The 23,351-nt window shown below is 50.8% G+C and overlaps 1 protein-coding gene across 1 annotated transcript in view; it reads right to left on the bottom strand.

Moving 5' to 3' along the window:
* The window catches only part of ZNF536 (zinc finger protein 536), a 288,952-nt gene that overhangs the window by 228,142 nt on the left and 37,459 nt on the right, over positions 1-23,351 (bottom strand). The window contains exon 2 of the mRNA XM_027079287.1: positions 1,770-3,944. Coding sequence (XP_026935088.1) covers positions 1,770-3,942 — 2,173 coding nt within the window. The 5' untranslated portion in view covers positions 3,943-3,944. The remainder of the gene's footprint in view (positions 1-1,769; positions 3,945-23,351) is intronic.

Raw genomic sequence — 23,351 nt, 5'->3', positions numbered from 1 at the left:
GTGTTAACTCCACGTCACTCCAAAAACTTAGGAAAGCCAGTATGCGCTCTGCTTTCTGCCCCAGAAAGGTCCCACATCCCCAAAACCGTGAGATGACACTCCGCAGGGAGAGGGGACCTCCTCACAGGAGGCCAGAAGTAATCCCTCCTGACAGTAGGACACCTGGCACTTTGCTGCCTTGGTGCACAAAGATCATCTCAGAATCCCCGCCGTCAGGCAGTGACACTGGAAAACCCTTCCCTTGCAAGTTTTGGGCGGTGGTCACTCCAGGCAGTGTGGCCTAGCCCTCCGTGGTGCTGGAGTTCCTCATTAAACTCTTCCAGAGCGTCACTGAAGTGAATTGCAAACAAGGCTAGGGCTCCAGGTGGAGACAGTGTGTTTCATGGGTGTTTAAGCAGCGGCATTAAGTGCTATCGGAATCTTTGGAATGTGCAGTGCAGATTTATGTGTCTTAACAATTCTTTACTGGTTTGTAATAAGCCACCAGACTCACACTTTATTTTAATACTCATTTTGTCCTGGAAGAAGGGTATACTGAAGCATGACAATAACAACACAACTAAGCTGGCATCTACTTAATAAGTGTGGTGGTGAATTGCCTCTAATACTGAAATATTTATTGAAACTGAGAAGGGAAAAAAAAAGAAAAGGGGAAAAAAACTTTTAAAAAATTACCCTCAACAGTGTGCTGCCACATCTTTAACAGTGGGCAATGCAGTGCCTTGAGGTGCCTCAAACTGTCTTTCATTTTCTAGACTTAATGGCTGATTGCAGAAATCAATGTTGCCATTAGTAACAGGGTATTTGTTATGGCATGATTTCCTCTGTTGTTAGGCTGCAGAATGATTACAGTATTAGCGAGATGCTTTCTTTATAAAGGGCTAGAGATATAACTTTCAATTTACTGTCCATTAGTAAGGGGCTTTGGAAATATGAAGGCAACAAGCTTACCTGCTGTTAGGTAGTGATTTTAATTTAGCTGTCTTAGGATAGTGAGTTTTTTTTTTTCTTTCTTTCTTTTTTTTTTTTTTTTTTTTCCTCAAACTGGGCCAGGAAGCTTCAGCATTTCACAGACATTTTGATGACAGATTTTCTGCTTTGCTATTTTAGACCCCAAAGCTGTATCGCCCGTGTAACACAGTACAATTTAAGAGATGAAGTCGCGCATCTGTGTTTCAAACCTCTGTGCTTCTCCAAACCATCAGAGGAGAATGGTGTGGTTCTTCAGGTTAGAGGCACCTGAGCCAAGCTGTACTTTTGAAAGGGGGCCGGAGAGAGGTTTGGTCTAGGGAGAGGCAGTGAGGGGCCCAAATGACAGAATTATGGGCATACACTTGGGGGAGAGATGGTGAGGGTCTGAACTTACACATTCACATCCGCGGATGGAGCCAAACAGCAGCTCCCGGGTTCCAGGGGTGATGGTGGACGGGGGTCAGGGCATGAAATGGGGCCAAGTAATCACAGGGGAGGGTAGGCTATCCCAGCTGGCAAACGTAACAACCAGCCATCTCCCCCACACGGGAGGAGGATCAGCTTACTTTCCTGGTGGCCAGTGTTCAAGGGAAGGTCAAAGAGTTGAAAAGATAGCCTTCCCGTGAGGCGGGGCAGACGGGCAAGGTCCACATACAGCACAAAGCCACGGTGAACTCAGAGCTGACTCTGAAGGGCAGCGAGGACCCTTCCCCACAGAGGCTGGTGCAGAACCAGGCCCCGGGGCAGGGAGGGCCCTTGCGCCAGCCACCGCTCCCCCATCTCCCCTGGCAACCTACCTGAGGAGGACGGCGAGGAGGGGTGTGGGCTGTCCTCCTGGGCGCTCCCGGTCTGCGAGAGCCCGCCTCCGACCCCGCTCTCCTCAGTGACGTTGGAGGAGCCGGGCGTGGTGGAGCGGCTCACCGACTGGGACTCCTGGTCACTGCCCGAGCCGCGCCGCTCATCGGGGCCCCCGTGCAGCCCGTCCTCGTCGCCCTTGCGGTCCCGCTTGTGGACGCGGGAGTGCACGACCACCTGGTGGTAGGTGCGGAACACACGGCCACAGTCCGGGCACTCGGTGGGCTTCTCCTTCAGACTCCCGGGACCCTGCAGGTTGTACTCGAGAGCCTGGTGCAGCCCATGTGACAAAAAATCCCGACTGCCTTCCAAAGGGTCGAGCGTATTTGGCAGGTCTCTCTGATTGCCCGCTTTAGTGCTGTGAACCAAATCAGCAGGCATTTTCTGCTTGGAGCCATCTGCTCCCACTAACACGTACTCCCGCTTCTCCTTATCAAACAGAACTCCGGCGTTCGCCAAGGTGTCTTCGTGGTTGCGCTGTAGCTGGTGCTCTTTAGACAAGAAGCCGTGCTCCATGGCCATGCCCCTGGCCATGAGCTGCCACGCCTGGTAGCTGTTCACGGGGTCCATCTCGGCAGCTTTCGCCGCTGCCTGCAACCGCTCGATGCAGCTGGATTTCAACGGTGGCACAAGGTTGAGGCATCCCAGGAGGGAGTGCTTGTCACCCTCGGGGACGCCATGGGCCATGCTGGAGATGGGGGTCAGCAGCTTCCCCACAACCTCCTTCTCCTTCACGGGCATCTCGCCTTTGCCGTAGAGCTGGCTGGGCTCGCTCAGGCTGGCTTTGTCGGCAGCCATGAATGAGCCGCTCTGCAGGCAGGAGAGGTACCTGGAGTACAGGTTGGCGTGGGCCTCTTGGGGCATGCTGCCCATGGGCACAGGCACCTCGGCGTCGCTAGGGGACTTGTTCTTCACTGACAGCTTGTTGAGGTGGACCTTCATGTGGTTCTTCAGGAACCAGGGCTCTTTGAAGCGCCGGCCGCAGATCTGGCAGCAGTGCTCGAAGGAGTCTTTGTGCTTCCGCATGTGGCCCTTCAGGAACCACGCCTGGCTGAACACCTGTCCGCAAACCTCACAGCGGAACTCGTTGGCCGACTGCTCCCCGCCGCCGTTGGGGCCCTGGCCCTGGGCCGACTCAGCCGTGATGTGGGCCTTCTCCACGTGGCTGATGAGCTCCTCCTCTTGCGAGGCAGCGAAGTCGCACAGCGTGCACTTGTAGGGCTTGTGTAGGATGCGGATGTGGCGGTCCAGCTCCTCCCTCTTCTTGAACTTGCCCTTGCAGAAGGTGCAGCGGAAGCCAGCAGCGGGGGTCGCTGAGTCCTCCTGCACACTGGCCGGCTTGGGCGAGGGCACCGGGTTGGCCACGTCGGGCACGCTGTGGTTGGTGGGCAGGGCCAGGTTGCAGGCGGCCAGCGGGGTCTGCTGGGCGTGCGGCAGGGGCTTCAAGTCCGGCCGGGGCTGCAGCAGGCTGCTCTTCATCTGCTTGTCCCGCAGGATGGCCCTCTCCTCCAGCTCGTGCAGCAGGCGGTTCTCCTCGCGCACCCGCCCGCGCCCCTTCCCCAGGTTGCCCAGCTTGTGGGTCCGCAGGTGAATCTTGAGGTTCCCTTTCTGTGCCGCCCGGTGGTCGCAGTACGGGCACTTGAAGGGCTTCTCGCCGGTGTGAGTGCGCATGTGCAGGGAGAGGATGCTGTTGAAGCGGAAACGTTTGCCGCACAAAGGGCACGGGTACTTGCGGTTTTTGCGGGCGTCGTCCTCGATATCGCTCATCTGGGACATGATGCCCAGGTTCTGCCCGTTGAGGAACTGCTGCAGGTCCACCCGCCCATTGAGGCTGGTGTCCACATCCCGGCCCAGCTGGTTGGCCAGGAGCGCCATCTGACTGCCCATGGGCTGGCCACTCATGGGCACGTGGGCCTTCTCGTCGAGGGGAACCGGGGTCTTATCCTCTGGGTTGGGCCGTGGATGCAGCTCGGGGAAAGCATGGCTGAGCTGGGAGGTGATCTGGTGCAACTTCTGACTCATGGCATACTGGCCGTTGAGGACGGGGCTGCTCAGATGGGGCTCAGCTTCCGGCGCCGCCGAGGACACTCCAAGGCACAGACTGGCTTCTTCCATCCCTAAAAATAAAAAGAGAGTTCAGATCTGTGCCAGGTACCGTGGCGCAGCGAATCAACAGCATCAGCTGGCAGGGAATTTGCATTTCATGCCTTACCTACACAGAATAATGCTAAGGAATTATAGTCAAAAACAATAATAAAAAAATGAATTATTAAATGCCAATTATGCAATATGGCACTGCTCCTCCAATTTGTTTTGGCGATAGATCGTCTTCCTTGTATTTTCTATTTACAGACTGCAATTATTCATTCACATTTAAATTATTAATGTTTTACCACTTTCAACACCTAATAACAAATCAAGGGTCTACGTGTTAAACTTTTCCTCCTCTCCCCCCTTGTAGCACCTGCACCTGTTGGTCCAGTTCAAAGTTTGCCATAGAGCAGAATGGCTTTAACTGCAAGACCAAACTGACTCACTTGGAACTTTTGTTTCTGGTTACTATATTCGATATGTTCGCCAGTCTGAGATGAAAGAGATTATTTTATGATTTGGCAAAAAAAAAAAAAAAAAAATCCAACCCAGTGGCACGATATTTACTGGTACATAATAAAACAAGATAATGTTTGGGGAAAAAATAAAGTAAAGGACAGGCTTTAGAACAATAAAAGGGATTTTGCTTTAGTCAACAAAAAGTGCAGTAATATCTCATTAAGCTGATTAGTATGCTGCTTAGAAACAGTACTAGGTGCTGTAACACATGATTATAATCATAAAAATCCTTCAGTGTTTGCAAGGAAGCATTAACGAGGTATATTAAATTTTAAGGAGACTGCAAGTAGCGGCTTTGCAAACCTCAGAGATTAAGATTTAACCCTTATGTTACGAAACACTGTTATTTTGTCGTTTGGTAACTGTGCCTATCAAAAGAAGTATAAATTACCTCGTGATGGAATTTTAGTGGATTGTTGAGACTGCTCAAATTTGGGTAGGGGGTAAGGACTTACATCACAGAGCGCGCTTTCCCTGTCCTTCAACTGGCATGATATCTGCGGCAGGGACTGTGATTGGGCTTAAAGAGATCTTTTATAGAACTAGATAAAAACCAATTAAAATCCAGGGACGATGCCATAGGAAGTCTCAACCAAGTTTGAGTGTTTTTAATAACTTTCCCAATATACAGTAATGAGTACAAATTGTACCTGCAGTATGTGTTTTGCAGAAAATTAGAACTCAAAGCTGTTTGTTAAACACTAACACTCAAAGCTGGTCTGCATAATTGGCTTTAATAGTCCTCTCTGCCCCTCTCCAGCCTGTGCAGAATGGCTGAAGCCAGGGCATTCGGGGGTGGGGCAGAGGGAACAGCTCCCTCCACATCAGAGCATGTGGGGAGCTCAACTCTGACAGGCAATGAATCCACGCCTGGGCTCCTTCTATTTCTAGATCTGCCTTCTACTTGAAGGAGTCCAAATTTGTTTCCTGCCACTGAAACAGTTATTGCACATCCATCCCCTTTGTATCCCAATGTTTAGATGCGTTGGCCAGCCAGGTGGTCCAGGAGTACCGCTTAACCCCAGCCAGGACGGATTGCTGGGCCAAGCGATTCCTCAGGGGGACCTGTGGGGACAGAGCTCAACTGTGGAGGAAGCACATTCAGCCCCGGTGGGGTCTGCTGCCTGTTGGGCTTCCTGCCAGGCAGACCATGCGTGGATGGAGGGTCTCCGATGGGAGACCTGACTTCCTTGGCAAGAAGACAGAGGCTGTGAGTCTGTCTTGCAAGAGAGGAGAAGAAAAAGACATGATGTTTATTTTCAGGAGTGAGAGAAACTGCAACCATGGTGCAGGGCTGACTGTCCATGAACAACTATACACACTCACACACACATACAGGCACACGGTCACTTGCAGTAAAATAATGTTTCCAATTTCCATCTTTTCTTTTTTTTCTCTGGTGGCAGTCTATACTTAAAAAAAGAAAAAAAAAAGAAACCAATTTGGAGCCTGGTCAGAAAGGAGTAATTTCTCATGGAGATTCTTACATTCATTCAACAAAGTTGCTGAGTTTCCACTGTGTGCCAGGTCCTGTCCTTGGCACTGAAGACGCACTGGTGGACGACAAGACTGTCCAGCCCCAGCACTCATGGCACCCGCTGACCAGCGGGGAGGAGCAGGCCCAGTGTGAGAAGTTGCTGGGGCAGGACTGGGGCCTGGAAGGGCCCTGTCTAGAGCTGTTTCTCCACCTTCAAGCCCCATCCAGCTGCACTGGCTCCTCTCCTGAGCAAACATGGATCATGACCCTGAAGCCACTTGGGAGCGCTCAGAATTCCACCCAAGAGCTCTGAGGAAGTTTGGAAAGTCCAAAGCCAACATGGATGGCCCACTTCCAAAGGCTGCCCGGTTGGCCAGCTCAGAAGACATGAATCCAGGAAGATGGGCTATTTTCAGGTTACTGCTGCTGAGCTGACGCCAGTTCGGCAGGAGGGAGAGGAAGCTGAACGTGCAAATACAGCAAGACTGCAAATCAGGTTGGATGCGCCGCATCAAGTTGAAGACCACCCCCCACCCAGTCACGCCGTGCAGGTAACAGCTCAACTTGTCAAATAATGAACATGGGGTGTTTTCAAGTTAGGTTTGGATATGGAATTCTTTTATTATGCTCAAAAAATTTTTTTTCAGAGTCAACAAAGCTTTTTTTAACCCCCTTTAAGCCACCGGTCTTCAGGTGCCATTGTTGAACTCAGCAAGTTCGAGAATGTGCAAAGGCACAGGTGGCTCCTTCCCCCCAAGCAGGTCTCAACTCACATATCCCCTTCTCACAAAGGCCCTCCATGTCCACCTTGTCACAGAAAACTTGATCCCCGCAGCCTCTCTCTACACCATCACCTTACTTTCTTCTTCATGGGACTTACCACTGGGGCAGTTTTCTTGTTGACCCTTTTACAGATGTGCTTTGCTTCCATGCGGGCAGGCTCATGTCTGCCTTGGTCACAGGTAAAGCGTCAGGGCCTAGAGCAGAGCTGGCTCATTGTAGGTTCAGGACGTTCTAACTGAATGGATGAGTGAACAGACCCTATAAACACAGCCCATAAAAGAAGGCTAACCTGTAGTAGAACCACTTTCACCCCAACTTCATGGGATTCAAATTCAGCTTTTGCAGAAGTCCTTGAACACCCAACAATCCGAATCTGTCAGAGTCAGAAGGGTCTTGGGCTCCCACCCAGAACCTGGGGGTCCAGAAACAGCCAAGGGAGAGCCACACCCCGACACCAGCTCTTTCAACTATACGTACCCACGGTGGCCATCTGGGCTTGGACCACTTCTGATGGCCCAGCTGCTGGCACTAGGAGACAGAGAGCAATCAACCCCTTCAGAACTTGATCATCTATCCTGGGATCCGTGGGGGAACCCAGAATTTCAGTAGAGCTAGCCAGCTCACCAGAAGATGCTCTGAGGATTATGGCCCTCAGCCCCTCTAATGAGCCCCAGCAAAGCCTGTGCCGAGCCCCACAGAGAGGCAGGGCCACGCCTGGAGATCATCTCAGAAAGCTCTGTGAGACCTGACACCCTGTGATTCCACGAGTAGGTGCAGGTGCTGCCGTGGGTCAGTCATAACCAATGCCAGCTGCTAGACTCAGAGCAAGGAAGGGGAGTGTGAGTTCCTGGAAAGAGCAAGGGGTAATTGGTGTGCTGTCCCTGGGCCAAAGCAGCCGAGGCAGGACGAGCTGGCCCCAGGCCCGGCTTGGGACTCGCAAAACCTGGGTCGGCCCCAATTTCTCCAGGCTTGACACTTAATTCCTCCGGAATTCATTTACCCCTTATCTCAGTCATTCAGTAAATACTTGCCCGGGGCCTTCCATGTAGCTGCCCTCAAGGGCCTCTGGGTTCAAGGGGCCAGTGCAGGCAAGGCCACCAGTAACAGAGAAGCGATGAAAAGACCCCAGAGAGACTGAATCCAAAGTTTAGAAAAAGAAGAAACCATGGCAGACGAGGTATATAGAGGTGTGTGTGTGTGTGTGTGTGTGTGTGTGTGTGTGTGTGTGTGCGTGTGTGCGCGCACACGCAGAGTATGACCGTGTTGGGGGAGGGGCAGCAATTCCCTAAGTGGAATTCCTCTAGCAAGGAATACAAATGTGTACCCTGGGAAACGAAGGGATCACTTGTCCTACTGTTAAGGGATTGGATCCAACTGCAGCCCTAAGAGCTCAGGGGCTGGGAGGTGGGGCTGCCTGAGGGGGGCTCGGCGTTCTGATGGAAGGTGACATTACTCCTTTTCCCCAGCCCTCCCAGAGCAAGCACAGAGAGAACGCCTTCTCTTTGGGACCACGCTGCTTCCTCACAGGCCTGCGGCGAATGTGTTTCAGTGTCCCTGGCAGGGCCACCTGCCACAGGACACTCGCCTGTCCTGACAAACGGGACAGACATACATACCCACACGCAGCACTGCCCCGAATGGTCACTAATACCTGGGAGCACTTTATTCCGAGTACCCAGCCCATCCTTCATTCCCCAGCGCTGGCTCTGGAGCCATCACCCTGTATTCCAGCAGGTGAAGGATGCACATTAAGAAACCAGGAGCCAGCACAGGGTGGGCCATGACCCGGGGCTTAAGGCCAGCGGGCAGCGGGGACCTTCTGAGGAACCTATACAATAACTCATCTAACCCTCTCACTTAGGTAGGAAAACCCTCAGCACAATCAAAAGCAAGTAAACAAACTACTAAACACTGAGAACAGCTCACTCGGCCTTCAGCTCATGGCCCCAGCCCAAAGCATAGCAGGAAGATCAATAAGCCCTGGCTAACTGATGGAAGGAACAAATGCATTTGTAATTTTCCAAACTGTGAAGAGGCAGCTGGACGTCCTTACTGAGACTGGACAGGGGACACTGTGAACTGTCAAATCTGGTGCGTCATCCCTCCAACATAGAAACACTACACATCCCACCGTAGTCCTGATCTTTCCTGAGCCTAGGGTCATGGTGGGGCACCGGGGCACTCAACCCTACTGTCAATATTGAGGAAGACCCAGGCTTGGGCCCGAGTCCTGGCCGCCATGGCATTCCTCACCGTGCAAATGTGTGGGCCTACCTCTGAACACAGGCAGGGGCCCCAGCTGAAAGCTTCCGAAGGCTAGAGGGTTTCTCCTTGAGCTGTGCAATTCCACATTTCATGAAGAGGGTATTCTCAGCACATGAAACCCGCCATTGGACGCACACATTATCAAAATACATTCTGTCTCCTCACCCCCATCACTGCAGGTACAGTGAGCCATTCAGCTGCCTTTGATGGTGCTAATGGTTATTTTGATTTTGCATTTCTGCCTTCAAGACTATTTATTTCCTGTGATATCAATGACAAAAGTTTTCACTTAACTCTTCCAATAGAGAACCTAATTGTATCCTTCACTCAAAATGAAATTTGAAACTATCAGGACACCAGAAATGCCAGCTGCTACGAGTCTAAATAAATTTTACACAAAAACACAGTTTCATTCTGCTAGCACAGAAAAAAAAGAGTAATCTTATGAATAGCCCAAAAAATATAGATCTTGCCAGTAAGTTGCTTGAAGGAGTTTTATCCTTATACCATGAAAAAGAATAGTTAGGAAATAAAATGACTTTCAAAATAACCATTTCAACTGGATTTTAAAATATCAAATATTGTTGTCTAGCCAAGCACAACTAAATATTCCCTTTTTTATCAACGGGGTAAAGGCGCTGCCTCAGAAAACTTGCAGGAGCCCCAAAGCCCCCAGTCGCTGTGCAAGGGGTGGGGCTTAGGTTCACAGCAAGGGCTGCAAACACCACTGTGGGTTTTACCCCAAAATCGTATCACAGAATGCAATTCTGGCAGTAGGTGGACCTGTTTCCTGGGGGCGCAAATGACTCTTGGCCCTTCCCTACAACCCACCTTGCTTTCTTACACTTAGGGTAAGCAGTAATTAAGACAACTTCACTTAGAATACAATGGCTTCTTATTAAATACCATTTTTCCCATTGTTGTAGCTCAAACTGTTTAACCAAGGTTGTTATAAGCGTAATATGCTCCTGTTCTGAAATATAGAACACCAGACTACTGAACCTTTTCAGGGTCATTAAACAGCTGTAAACATTATTACAAAAATAAACCCGAGATTTCATGCTTACATTTTGGCCTAGAGCTTCCTATGCTGAGCAAGTACATTTTTTCGTCTCTTACAATCAACGCTGGTGACATTTGGGCATCCAAACAAATTACATCACAAACATTACTGAAGTGGGCAGGATGCTGAGCGGTTTATTTATCAGATGATTAATAGATAAACAGGAGGGCAGCACGGGTGACCTGTTCCGTTTTGACTGATGTGTAGACAACGCTATGAGACAGGGCCAGAAACAGTTAAATCCTTGCTGAATTTATTAATGAAAATATGATATTCGAATAGGGCTGCAGAGTACGGCAACTGTGTAACCAGGAGAGTCAAGTTGGAGAGTATGGTCAAACACCCCAACCTCCCCTTTTGGGTGGAATGTTGGCCAAAAAGTCAGGGTGGTCTCTGCCTCTAAAGGAGAGTGGAACTCAGCTGGGCTGGCTTTGCACATGGTGCCCCCGAAACCCCAGGCAGCTTCCGTATTGTTGGGACAAGAGTTGGAGGACTTAAAAGAAGAAAAGAGAATAAAAAAGTATCCTCTCTTTGAAGACTTTGGATGATTTCAAACTTCTCAAAGGCAAAGAGGTCTCTCCAACGTGTTGGCTTTTGGAAAGGTTGGAGCTGGCCCAGAACTGAAGACAGACAATGAGCACATCAGATGGGAAAGGAAAAACGTCCACAAAGAGTTCTCCTGGTCCTCGACTCGGGGTAGAGCAGACTTCTGGTCTGAGTTCCTGGCTCCCTATCTGCCCACCTCACACAAAGCCAGGCAAACAGGGGATGGAATTAGGACAACCTCATGTGGAGTAGTTGTTAAGATTGTGGACTTGTCAGGCAGTGTGGACTCTCAAAAAAATAAAAATAATAACAACAATAATAATTGTCATCTTCACCTCAGCCCTCAACATCATCACCACCTACATCAGCCACAGAATCCTTATCATCTTCCTCATATTCAGCATCTTCCTCCTCTTCACGGCAGCATCGTGCACCAGCACTGTGCTGGGTACTTACTTCACAACTATCATCTCATTTAGCCTCACACAACCTCGGATGGTAGGTACCATACTAGCCCAATACTAAAAATGAGGAAACTGAGGCTCAGAATATTTAAGCCCCACAAGGTCACATAGCTGGGAAGCCTGACTCCAGAGCCCAAGCAGTACCCACTGCAGGGGAAGGCTGCCCCCTTGATGTCCACACCATGTTCAGTCTTGCTGGGCTGGATGCTGACAGATGCCACCTCCTTCATTTGCAAAACGTGTGGAAACAAAGGAAGCTTCAGCTTATGGGAAAGCTCAAAGGAGCCAGAGCCCTCACAACCTTGTTTGTCTGGAAGTGGAAACAGACAGTACAGTCCAGAGAAAGCACCCCCGGGGGCTGGCATGATGGGGTGGGTGCCGGAGGGCACTGTGGGGCTAGAAACGCCATGTCTCTCAATCGCTGGTTGGGGGGAGGGTCACAGAAACATTTAGTTATATCACCTTGTTTTCTTAACATCCGTAGGGGCGGATATTTTATTCCACATGCTCCTGTCCTGTGTCAGGTGGGTTATTCCCCCAACTAGACTGGAGTAAGAGGAGAGAAGGCACTGGAAGGACCACTAATGTGCATCCAATTGCCGTCTCTTCCACTGACATCTGTTTGACCTTGGGCACCTGCCTGAGCCTCAGTTTCTTTTTCTCTAAAATGGACTGGCATTAACTGTCCTACACGCTTCACAGGATTTTGAGAAGGCAAATGGGTTTCTAGGAGAGGGAACATGGCATTTAAATTACAGAGGAATATACCCTGTGCCATAAACTTTCTCAGAAGCCAACCACAGCAGTCTTTGAGATCCAGAAAGGACCTTAAGTGGAGTAAGTGCTGAGCTGAAGGACATAACCAAGGCACAACCGAGGCACATGAAAGTGGTTAATAAAAACTCATTCATTGCCAACTTTCTCGCTGCATCTGTAAAGTGGGCCTCACATCATTCAGTAACACTTTTGAATACCTACATCTGGCAAGAAGTATGGCCGACCTAGAGATATACAAGCAAGACCAGGTCCTTGCCTTTGAAGCTGACTCAGGGAAGGGAAACAGATGGACTCAGGGAGACCACAGACCAGGCAGAATCCAGTGCTGAAACGGAGGACTCTACAACGTGCTGTGGGCTGGGTGCGGTGACTAAGGGGTGCAGGGGAGAGAAGGGAAGGAAGACCAGTGAGGATAATGGCTGGAAAGAGCCTGGAACAAGGCAGAGAAGAGGAGGAAGGGTGTGTGGGACAGAGGGGTGAGCTTGTGCAAAATGGGGACTCAGCACAGAATGTTCCAGGGGAAGATGGGAGAAGGTGTGGCCAAGCACAGACTTCAATGTCAATCTGTGGAGCATGGAGTTAATATTTGGGGCAAAACAGGGGCTCAAGAAGCCCCCACCGGAGTTGTCACATAGCACGTATGCCTCACTGCGCTGCTGTGACACATGAGCAGTTTTCTACGGAGTGTGGATCAGAGGAGGTGAAGAAAAATAAAAAGTGAAAGTAAACTCCTGGACCACAAACCAAACATGTGAGGGCCTCACAAACCAAACAGGGAGGGTTCCCCATGCATGAAACGGAAGAGGGCACTTAGAGTTTGGAAGAAGGCATTGGTCTCCCCTCTTCCTCTTTGTAACAGCAAAAAAGTGGAAGAAGGACCACTCCACAAATCCTGGCAGCCCACCCCAGCCTCTCCAAAGGTGGCAGCCCAAATCTACCCTCCATGATCCTTCCTGGTGTTGCCTGCTCCAGGAAGCCTTCCTGGATTTGCTCCAGGCTGGAGGTGATCACTCAGTCCCCAGAGCTCCCATGCAGTTCCTCTGGAACTTAAGACATTCGTGGTGCCTTATTGCAGGGCTATCAGAGGTCACGTTTTCTCTCCTCCTGTGCTGGGGCTTTGTGAGAGCAGGCATCTTATCAGCCCCCTGTCTGTAGCTCCTGGAGGACCCAATCCTACCAAAAGCTGTCCTCTAAGCTTGTGATGATCACAGTGCAGGGGAGGAAGGTGGCTCAGAGTATCACAAAAATGGACATCATTTTGTGAGCCATAGCCCAGGCCTCTCCCCCTAGAATCCAAGCCATCAAGTGGTGTTTCCATTTCTCCCAGATGGGATGATTTGGGAAGGAAGTGATCCCCTAATCTGCTGTAATTGATTTATCTGAACTGTGTCCACCCCATCAGGGAAAGCAACAAAAACTATATATATATAATCTTTTAGTGACTGCCCTACCTTTAAAATGATATCACAAAACTGAGAAAGATACCAGCAGTTGTCATGAAGTGTATTGATTATTTCTCTCGCTGCCTTTCTCTTTTCCTTTTTAAACAGACTTTGTCATGACAAGAAGTTAGATATTTAATCCCCTATTAACCTGCCTTGGCTTCCTGCTCAGCCTCAGCACAGAGCTGCTGCGCTAGAACAAAACAGGGGTCCTAGACCCCCAGGACGCCCCGCAGAGGGCAGGGTGCTCAGCTACAGCTCACCGCCCTTTCACCCCTGATTAAAGCCGTTTACGTCTGAGCCCTTCTGGACTATGATATCGTAACGAACAGTTTATTTTCATTTCACAGAAGCCTCAGATTTGATTCAGTGCAAAACTAAATATAATGTAAAATGCACATATGCAAGAGTGATCAAAGAGGGCCTGACTGAAATATTCATAGAAGCCGGTCCAGGGAGATTTGTTCACAGGGGCACCTGTCGAAGACAGAAGCTCAGACACACATCATCTCCTAAGTACACACAATCATTACTGAGCAAAAATCCAGGTGCACCAGTGGGGCTCTGCTGCCTGCAACTACGGGGCTCAAGCCAATAGATGGGGCCCAGCCAGGACCAAGCCAGGGCCTCAGTTCTTTGTGGCCTTTCGAATCCCCAGTTCAGCATCTCCAGCTCCCGTGCAGGTCACCAGGCTGGCCTGGCCTGGCCTCTGCTGGGCCAGACTCCTAGGGGAGGAGGGAAGGCTGGTCCATGAGCTTCTGACCAAGGGGGCAAGAACACGTACTGGTGGAGACGGGCTGCTGTCCCAGCAATGGGTGTCACCACCATGTGCAGATGGACTCCAGGGACAGACATGAATTTCCAACAGTTCACACCTAAGGAGGGAGCACCCTCTGCCAGCTCTTGTGCAAACCTGTCAGGACTGGGAGACAGGACTCCCTTTTCTGGGCAAGCAGATGAGTGGCCTTGCTGCCCTTTTGTGCATCTCATTCCCTCTGTCTGGTACTCTCCCCCTGCAGTCTCCACTTGTTCCCTGTGCCCTGTCCTCTGCTGGGAGATTAAATGCCACCTCTCCCAGGAGGCCCTCCTTGATTCCCCAGGAGCAGGGCAGAACCCTTGTCTCTGGTCTCCATAGGGCTCCTCCTGGTTGACTCCTTCCCCTCACAGTGGCTTTCACACTTGGTTGGCTCTGTCTGTGTACTTGACCAGAAGCTCCATGAGGGTGACGACCATGACCATCAGCTTCATGGGGTGTCCCCAGTGCTGGCACAGAGCCAGGCACAGAGGATGCACTCAATTAATATTTGCCAAATGTATAAGAAATGAATGAATGAATGAATGAATGAATGAACAGACCAAGCAACAAATGCTGCAGGCCTGGAGCACAGCATCTCTCCTTGAGGAGAGAAGGGGACCCAGGGGAGAAAGAGACCACAGGCCACTTCTGGGCCACCAGGGCAGTCCACGCTCTCCACTCCTCAGGGCACAAGCCAGGTGAGAAGTTTGCTCCGTGAAGACTTATGTCAAATGTCACTGTCTATGCAGCCACCCCCAACACCACCCTTCACACCGTCCACGAAGAACTAATCCCACTCCGTCTCATGGTGGATTATCTGGGTCCCTGTTTCACCCCCACCACCCTGTCTGGGACCTCCAGGGACCCATATCTGACCCAAACCGAAGGCTTTGCACATAACATGCAGCTACAGATTCTGTGAATGGACTCCAGGCCCCTCATCCTGCCCTCTGTAAACCCACATTCCTTTCGACTGCTCTGCCTATTTAGTATATTCATACCTGCTCATGCAAACATTCATCCAGCCATCCATTCATTCATCGGCATTTCCCGACTACCCACTGTATGCCAGGTACTGTGCCAGGCTCTGCAGGGAAGGCTCAGACTGTTCACCATCAAAGGGGCAGATGGACCCAAAACGTCAGCCACAGAGATTATGATAACATCTGTGTACTCTTCACTCACAAAAGGGTCAGGAGACCAGGAGGCTTCTGAGGGCAACGACCACATCTCCCTCGAGGCAGGACTATTGTCTGGAGGTCACTACCACTCTTCCCTGGGCCTCCTCCACTCTGAACCTCTGCTGACACCTCTCTCCCCGACCCCAAGATCCCATCACCCCACAGTCAGGAGTGAAGGGGCCAACTAGAGCAGAACAGAATGCCTCCTCTCGGTAACATGCACCTCACGGAGCAGCCTTCCCACGCCTAGAACCGTGCTCACACAGCAGGCCTGGGGGGTGTGGGGGTGTGTGTGTGCATGACTCCCCCAGGGCAGGGGCACTGGCCTGCTCTCCCAGCGGGCACCTGCCGTGCAGCAGGGCTGGGCACCCCAGACAACAGCCCATCCTGCCTGTTAGGACAGGGTCACCACCCCCTCCACTGCCTGGGACCACACCTGCATCCCAGCCCAGACAGCTCCTGACCTGGAGGGCCCTGGCCCCTCTTGGAATCACAGCTTCCCATGTGTCAACCAAGGAGGTGGCCAGGCTGGCCACTACCCTCGGCTACTGTCTCTCCTCCTGAGTCCTCATTTACGCTGCTGTGGCCCACCTGACAGGGAAAGGACCTCCCAGCCAAGCCCTCTACCTGCACTATTCACCAACCACAGAGAACGGCTGGAGTTGAAGACGAAGCTCACACTTTCTGCTCTACCCAGAGGAACCTGTTAGAGAGCAGCCGAGTTCTGCCAAGGAAGCCAGGCTGCTGGGCAGCCGCTTGTGTACAGCAGGTACAGCTGGACCCAGCCAACCAGCTCCACTTACTGGGGGACCATGGACCCAAGCCTGATGCCAGCCTGTGTCTACCTGCTCTCTCCTGACCCCATGGGCTATCTCCACTTAAGTACAGTAGGCGAAGATCAAACGGCACTGTTTTCCCTGTGCCACAAATAAGAGTCCAGGCCGAAGATTTCCACTGAATGGCCACTCCAGCCCCCATCCAATCTCACTTCCCACCACTCTCCTCCACCTTCTCCTCGATTGCTTGGGGAGCACATCTCCACTCCATGAATGAGATTTGTGCATCCCTTCGCTCTTTTCACAGGCATGCTTTTAGAGGGAAGAGATGCATAGACAGTAGTAGGGTGGCAAAGCTGGAGAAACCGCAGAGATCATCTAGCTCCTGGTCACTCAGCCTGATGTGCCCATTTTATAGATAGGTAAACTGAGGACAGAAGATAGGTGATGACCCCCCTAAAGTTACATAGCAAATTAGTAGATCTGTGTCTGTATCTTACTGCCCTTGGTTACCTCCTAAACACTCAAGAAATTTAGCAGAAGCTAAGTAAATGCTGGCTGGCTGGCTGGCTGGTTGGCTGGCTGGCTGGGTGGATGAAAGAAAAAATAATGCACAACTAAATAGATGTATAGTGTAACCAACAAATTCTGGAATGTCCTTGCCTCTACCCCCTCAGCAGCCAAATGGGGGCCAGCAGCTACCAAAAGACTTCAACAATATAGCTTCCGCCACCAGACCCCAAATTCACCAATCTCTCTTTTTGTTCATAATTCCTTCTCCAATCAGATAATATAAAATTAGACTCTTGATTATATCATGTCCTGTGTGTATTGACCCACCTTGGGGTCCTCACAATAAGGAAGTCTGTTAGCCTGGAGCCCGGCGTGAAGCTCATGAACCAGCTGCTGCTGAGTCTCTGCCCCCCTCAGGGATGTGAGATCCTCCCAGGAGGCACATGCAGGGCGGTCAGAGGCTGCAGCCAGCGGCACCCAGGACTGCAGAAGTTCAGGATCCCCCCACGTCTTTCCTGAGAAAGCAAGAAGAGCAAAGGTGGAGTGGGGCCCAAAATGCTTCCATTTAGAAACACTCTTCAGGAGGCAGGAGAGAATGTTTCCATTCGCTCGTTCATGTGTTCGATTTGCATCAAATTACATCAAGCTGATGTGATGTAACATGACATCCCCCCATGAAATGCATAAATCAAGGCACCCCATAAATTTAAAGGAATAGAGCTCTTTTTCAGAAGTGGCTAATTACTCATAAACAGCAGATATTTTATTGCTGTTAAAGTCAGTAGCAGGTTTTTAATAGCCAGAGCATTTTGTAACTCAAGCTTTTCATAACACAGGCCTGCGGAAGCCAAGCATTACCTGTTTGTAGCTCCCTCAAGTGTGACAAAGATCTTGCTGAGGTAGACCACCTGTGGAGGGGGTTTCCCCACAGCCACGCCCAGCTGGGTGTGTTACCAGCTCCTGCCACCACAGCTCTGCTAGGCGGGGGACCTGGCACTGAAGCCAGCCCTCTGTCTGGGAAGGGGCTTCCCGTAAATACCACTCCCATGCTCAGGACTTTTATTGGGATCTGGGACATCTGCACACTCATGGGGACGGTTTCCTGCCCGTACCACTGGGGAGCAGAGTTAACCTGGTGCAGACTCTTCCACCAACTGCAGACGCTCGTATGGACACTCATCTCTCTCCACCCACACCCACCACCCTCCCTGCATGAGGGAAGCCCTCTCTTCCTCCTCCGTCCTGGGGTTTGGGTGGGATGTAGCCAACCCTCAGATCCCGATTGTGGGATTCATGTGAGCGGATCAGAATATTCCCAACCCTGGCCTTGGTGATAGGTTCAAGGCTCAGCACAAGACCTAATTCAAGCCAATGAGAGTGAGAGCTAGGGCTTGTTAGTGAGCTACAGGCACTTCAGACACACTCCAATGAGGTCTGGAGCTTGGGCAGCCATTTTGCTACCAAGAGTCTGAAGCTGCTGGAGGCGGGGTTGTAGCACCCTGGGACAAGGCCAGGAAGGAGGCAGAGGAGAGAAGTCAGCTGCTAAGTGATATAATTTGAGCTCCTGGATTGAATGACACCTGAAGCTGAACCATTTACATACTTTGCAGTTACATCTCCTGGTGCTTTAAACTGGTTAGGGTTGGATTTCCTCTCATGTGAAACCAAAGGAGTTTTGGCTGATAAAAGACTCTATCCTCTCTTCCAGAACCCCCCACCCCCACCCCTGGCACCTCTCAGCTTCTATTCTGCTCATCCAGCCTCCTCCTGCCCAGGATCATGACAATTCATTCCCATCTTTGCTCTCTTCCATTGAGTTCATTCAAATCTAGACCAGCCAGGTCCAGGAGGCTCCACTCGCACCCCAGAGTCCTGAGCCACACACTGGCTTGGGCTCTTGTAGAAGTGTCTGGTGTGAAGGGAAGAGGAAAACTGAGCCTTCTCCTGTGTGCCCTGGATACAGACTAAGCCTCCACAGTGGGCACCAAGCATGCATTTCCCACCCTGCCCAACCATCTCCTTGCCATTTGCTGAGGGATCTGGAATTCCACGACTGGGTCTTTCCCATAGGGTTTTTCTTGTTTGCTTCAAGGAAAAGTGATTTTATGTGTTTATTCATGATAGTCCAGAAGTCTTCAGAAGGTTTGCGTGGATTTAACAGGCTCTCTCTCGGCAGAGCGCCTTTGCGCGTGTTATTCCTTCTGTACCAATTCTCCTCTCCCCATCCTCACCTTGGCTAACCTTTTCTTCAGATCTACAGCCAAATGTCACTTTCCCAGGGATGCCCCCCAAATTCCTTAGATTCCAAAGATGCCCTGTAATGGGGCAGAACTCTGAGTGCTCAGCCAACTGTAAAGTGCTCAGTAAAGATGCCTACTGGCTATGGGGCTTCCCCGGTGGCGCAGTGGTTAAGAGTCCGCCTGCCGATGCAGGGGACACGGGTTCGTGCCCCGGTCCGGGAAGATCCCACATGCCGTGGAGCGGCTGGGCCCGTGAGCCGTGGCCACTGAGCCTGCGCGTCCGACGCCTGTGCTCCGCAACGGGAGAGGCCACAACAGTGAGAGGCCCGCGTACCGCAAAAAAAAAAAAAAAAAAAAAAAAAATGTCTACTGGCTGATGAACGAAAGCGAAGCCCTAGAGTATTCCGTGTTTTGTGGTTTACAAAGCACCTCCTCACCCACCATTCCTCTTGCTCACTCTGCTCACCCTGCACTGTAAGGATCCCTGGCCCCCTCTTCACTGTACAGAGAGCCCCAGAGGGACCAGGCTCCCACCCACTGCTCCTGTTCCAAATGCTGGCCCCTTGCAGCCCACGGCACACATGTCAGGGATGCAAGGGCATCCGGACATGTGGGGTCTGAAACGGGGCACCCCGGAGCAGGCGGAGTAGTAAAGGGAGAATGAAAATGAGCTGTGGCCAGGCCTCATCTCCAGCCATCCCTGTGGCCTGAAGACAGTGCCCCTGGGCTGGCATTAGCTAAGCTTCAGGGTGGCCACCAGGAGCCAGCCTTCCCCATCCCCAGCGTGTACTCAAGCAAGCAAGGAGGCAGCCCAGGCCCCTGGCAAAGCACATGGGCCTAGGTGAAGAATGTGTTGCCCAGGCCCTGGGAAACTTGCCCCACTGTGTCTGGCTTCCAGAGGCCACACTCAGTTGGCTGGCAGGGAGTCTGACACCACAAGCGCCTGGCCTCCCCTGGAATCCCAGTCATGTTACTGCTTGTCTGCCCGCCCACCTGCCCCCACCTCCCCGCCGTCCTTTGCAGCGACCACTCCCCTGCCCTGTGCCCTGCCACAGCTGCTGTGGCTGCCAGCCTTGCTGCTGCTGGAGCCCCCGGGAGGGAGCCCTGCCCCTGCGTACCCTTCACACAGGCTGGGCAAGCCCTCGGTGGCTGGGGACAGATGAGCAGGCTCTGCAGCGCCTGTCATCTCACTCCAAGAAACCCAGCTGGCCAGGGACCCGCGTGTGCAACCTCTGATCTACGAAACTGCTTGTTCACCCCCAGCATCCCTCGACTCCACAAGCTCCAATGCCCAGCAGTGAGAGAGAAAAGGGATTTCCAGATCCACTTGTTCACTCGTTCATTCATTTAACCTGGCACAGAAGAGCCACTGGTTCAATTTCTACCTCCCCCATTAGACATAAACTCTGTAAGGGTAGAAGCAATGTCTTCTGCAGTTATTGCTATATCCCTGATGCCCACCTGAGTGCTGGGGGCACCCAGAAGACCTTTTGTTTTGTTTAACTTTTTACTGTGAAATATACAGAATACTCTTAATAAATATTTATTGAGTGGATGGAAGAACAAAAACATGGGTGAATGGATGGATGGAGGATGGAATAATGGATGGATGTTTGGGTGGATGGATGGATGGATGGATGGATAGAAGGATGGATGGATGTTTGGGTGGATGGATAGAAGGATGAATAGATGGATGGATGGATGGAGTGAATGAGCATCTTTCATGTATTAGGTAATATGAGGACTGTGGATATGAGCCTGGACAGGTCTCCTCTAGAAAAGAACAGAGTCTTGGCCTGCTACCAAGCTGAGAGCAGGAAAAGTACAGTAAGTGTCCCAAGGGATACTTGTCCCAAGTGTCATACAAGGAGGTGTCAAGAGAATTCAGAGAAAGGTGAGGGGGGAAAATATCAGAATCCATCATATTGCTTGACATCTAGTAAACCTCTCTGGCAATAGGGCCCTTAGGTTTACCAGGCATCCTTAGTCCTTTCTAGGAAAACTAATAGTCCTAATGAGGAGAGGGGCTGCTCTCTCAGGGATCTTTCTGGTGTACCTTCCTGAGGCTTGGATCCATTTTAAACCTCTGGGATCAATGTGTCTGTCTTCAGGGGTTTTTCCTCAGAGCTCTGTTTCCTAAAATCCTAAACTCTCCAGTAGCTCAGGGTCCGCTCACCTGTTTCAGAAAATAAGTAAAATGAAAACAGCTTAAAAGGGCTTTCAGCAGTGCCCCAATTGCAGGTACCACATACCCCTTCCCGACGCTTTTCGCCACAGAGCTGCACTGCAATAAACCACCTTCTCATTTTTGCTGTGTATTTGTACCCTTGCTAATATTTTTTTAATTAATTCACTATTTTTTACTTTAATGCATTTAAAAGGAAACTATATCATTACCCTAAATGGAAATTTGTATCACTTGCTCTAAATTAAAGGTAATTATAAAAATAAATAAAATGAGAACAATGTTATTACATTCTGGCTAAAACTGCTGCCTGCAGCAGGCTCCGGCCTGAGGCCTGCTCTCTCTTCCAGAGGGAGCTGACAAAGGTAGAGGGTGTTAGGGAGGCACAGGAGCCAGCAGGGCTTCCCCCTGGAGAGCTGGGGGGCAGAGAAGTGGAGGCCTCTCACCCTGGGACCCCAGTTAGTTAACGTGGTGGTCCCTACATCTCCCGAAGTTGCCATGGACATCCCAATGGTTGGTTTCTCCCGGGTCAGCACAGCCCTTCCTTTAGCCAGTGAGGACCTTCTGATCAGCGTGGATAAGGACTCCCTTAAGAAGTTCTGTATTGGGAATAAATTGACCTTTCCTCCCCATTCAAAAAAAAACCCTTAATTTGAAAACATACTCTTCCCTTCCCTGCCTCCTGGGCCCTCCCCATGCCCGCCTTTGACCTTTATTACCTCCAAAGCCCACAGAATGCCATCAGGGTCAGAGGTCTGCCCTATCTTCCTGGGAGGACGGGGTGCTCTCACTCCCCTGAGACCTCGGGCCTTCCCGCTGCCCTTCCCTGGGGACCTCATCACACGCGATCCCTGCTCCCCTTCAAGTTCACGGGAGAGAAGAGTCCTGTCTGTTGCAAACACCAGCTTCAGCTCACAAGGGAAGGAGAGACAGTGAAACCAACCAAAAAACAAACACATATGATTGACATATTTGTATTAAGCATGGTCAAAATCTCCTGGCACCCAGAACCTGGCCCAAATGGGTTAGCCACAGACTTTCCTCCGAAAAAGCAGATAAAGACTGAAAATAGCAAAGCAGTTCTGGGACTGGATCCTGAAAATCTACCTTCGTTTTCCTCTTTCAAGAGAGGAACATTTCAAATATCGATGAAATCTTTATAAGAACAACTAAATAGATGAGGTTTAGCTTCACAATGAACCGCACTTTTTTCCTCAAAGGCTGAAAGAGAGAATTCAGGATGTTTTTTTTAAAAGATTTTGTTTCTCCTGATTTTGCCCGAGCTGATGCTTCTGACGCTGGAGATTATCTGTGCAGCAGCCGGGCTTGTTGTAATTAACACACGAGTAGCAGCTCCACTTCCTAGTAATATATTTTCCTAAGACTTTGATGATGCTGAGAGATTTTGAATCCCACATTGCAGACTTTGAAGAAAATGCATTGGATAGAGACACCTTAGATGAAATTGAAAATAACTCGAGTTTAATATGCTGCCCCAAGAGCCTTGTGGAAAGAACGGGTTAAAGATATCTGAGTGCGCTGTGGATCAGGCTGTAGGAAAGTTGGTCTTGCGGGTCCTGCCAAGGCGTAGAGCTGTGTGATTGGGTCTTCTTCTTTGGGGGAGTTTTGGCCCCTGAGTGTCTTCTTTGGTCTCAAACATAAATGACTTCCTTAAAGGAGTTAATTAATTCTTAAATGTGCACAGAGCCCATGAGCACAAACATTAACTTGTTAAAAGCATTAAGCCAGATTCTGTTCTCAGCCGCTCACAAGCAGTTCCCCGTGACATCTCGGGGAGTGTCACATGCAGGCTGGGTGCCCAGCACACTTGGTGCCCAGCTCCTTCGAGCACCAGGCCATGACTCATCTTGGGGCCGGCATCACAGTCTGGCCTCTGCTCCAGCCCCAATAAGAAGCATCTGGGGAGAACTCTGTCCCCTCTCTGCTCTGCTTTCTTTCCTCTTCACTGAGCTCACCGGGCCACCGATGGCTTCTCCGTGCCTGGCAAGGACACGGAGGAACAGAGGACACGTTGGGAGTCCTGCTTGGATGGGGCGAGCTGCGCTGAGCGCGCCTCAAGCCAAAGCCTGCCCAGATGTGAGCACGTCAGGAGAGGGAACACATCGCCTCTTCTCGGACCCCGGCCAACGGCGCCTTCCCCAGGACGCCCCTGCCCTCCTCCTACCCAAACCTCACACTGTTGACTCACTTACACAGCCAGCTCTCATCTTATCTTGTTCACCCAAGTTTCCTTTATGTTGTCTGTCTTGGGTGCAATGTGACTTAGAACAGCAGAAACAACATTTATCGCTTAAAAAATAGGCCCCACACACAGTACACATACACACGCACACACGTGTGTATGTGTACATATGTGTGCATCTTTCATGACAATATCTGCTGCTG

The sequence above is a fragment of the Aethalodelphis obliquidens genome, unplaced genomic scaffold (genome assembly GCF_003676395.1).
Source record: "Aethalodelphis obliquidens isolate GAN/ISIS:26980383/991018 unplaced genomic scaffold, ASM367639v1 scaffold43, whole genome shotgun sequence".
NCBI classification, from domain to species: Eukaryota; Metazoa; Chordata; class Mammalia; order Artiodactyla; family Delphinidae; genus Aethalodelphis; species Aethalodelphis obliquidens.
The sequence above is the reverse complement of the archived record's forward strand: the minus strand, read 5'-3'. Positions and strand labels throughout refer to the sequence as shown.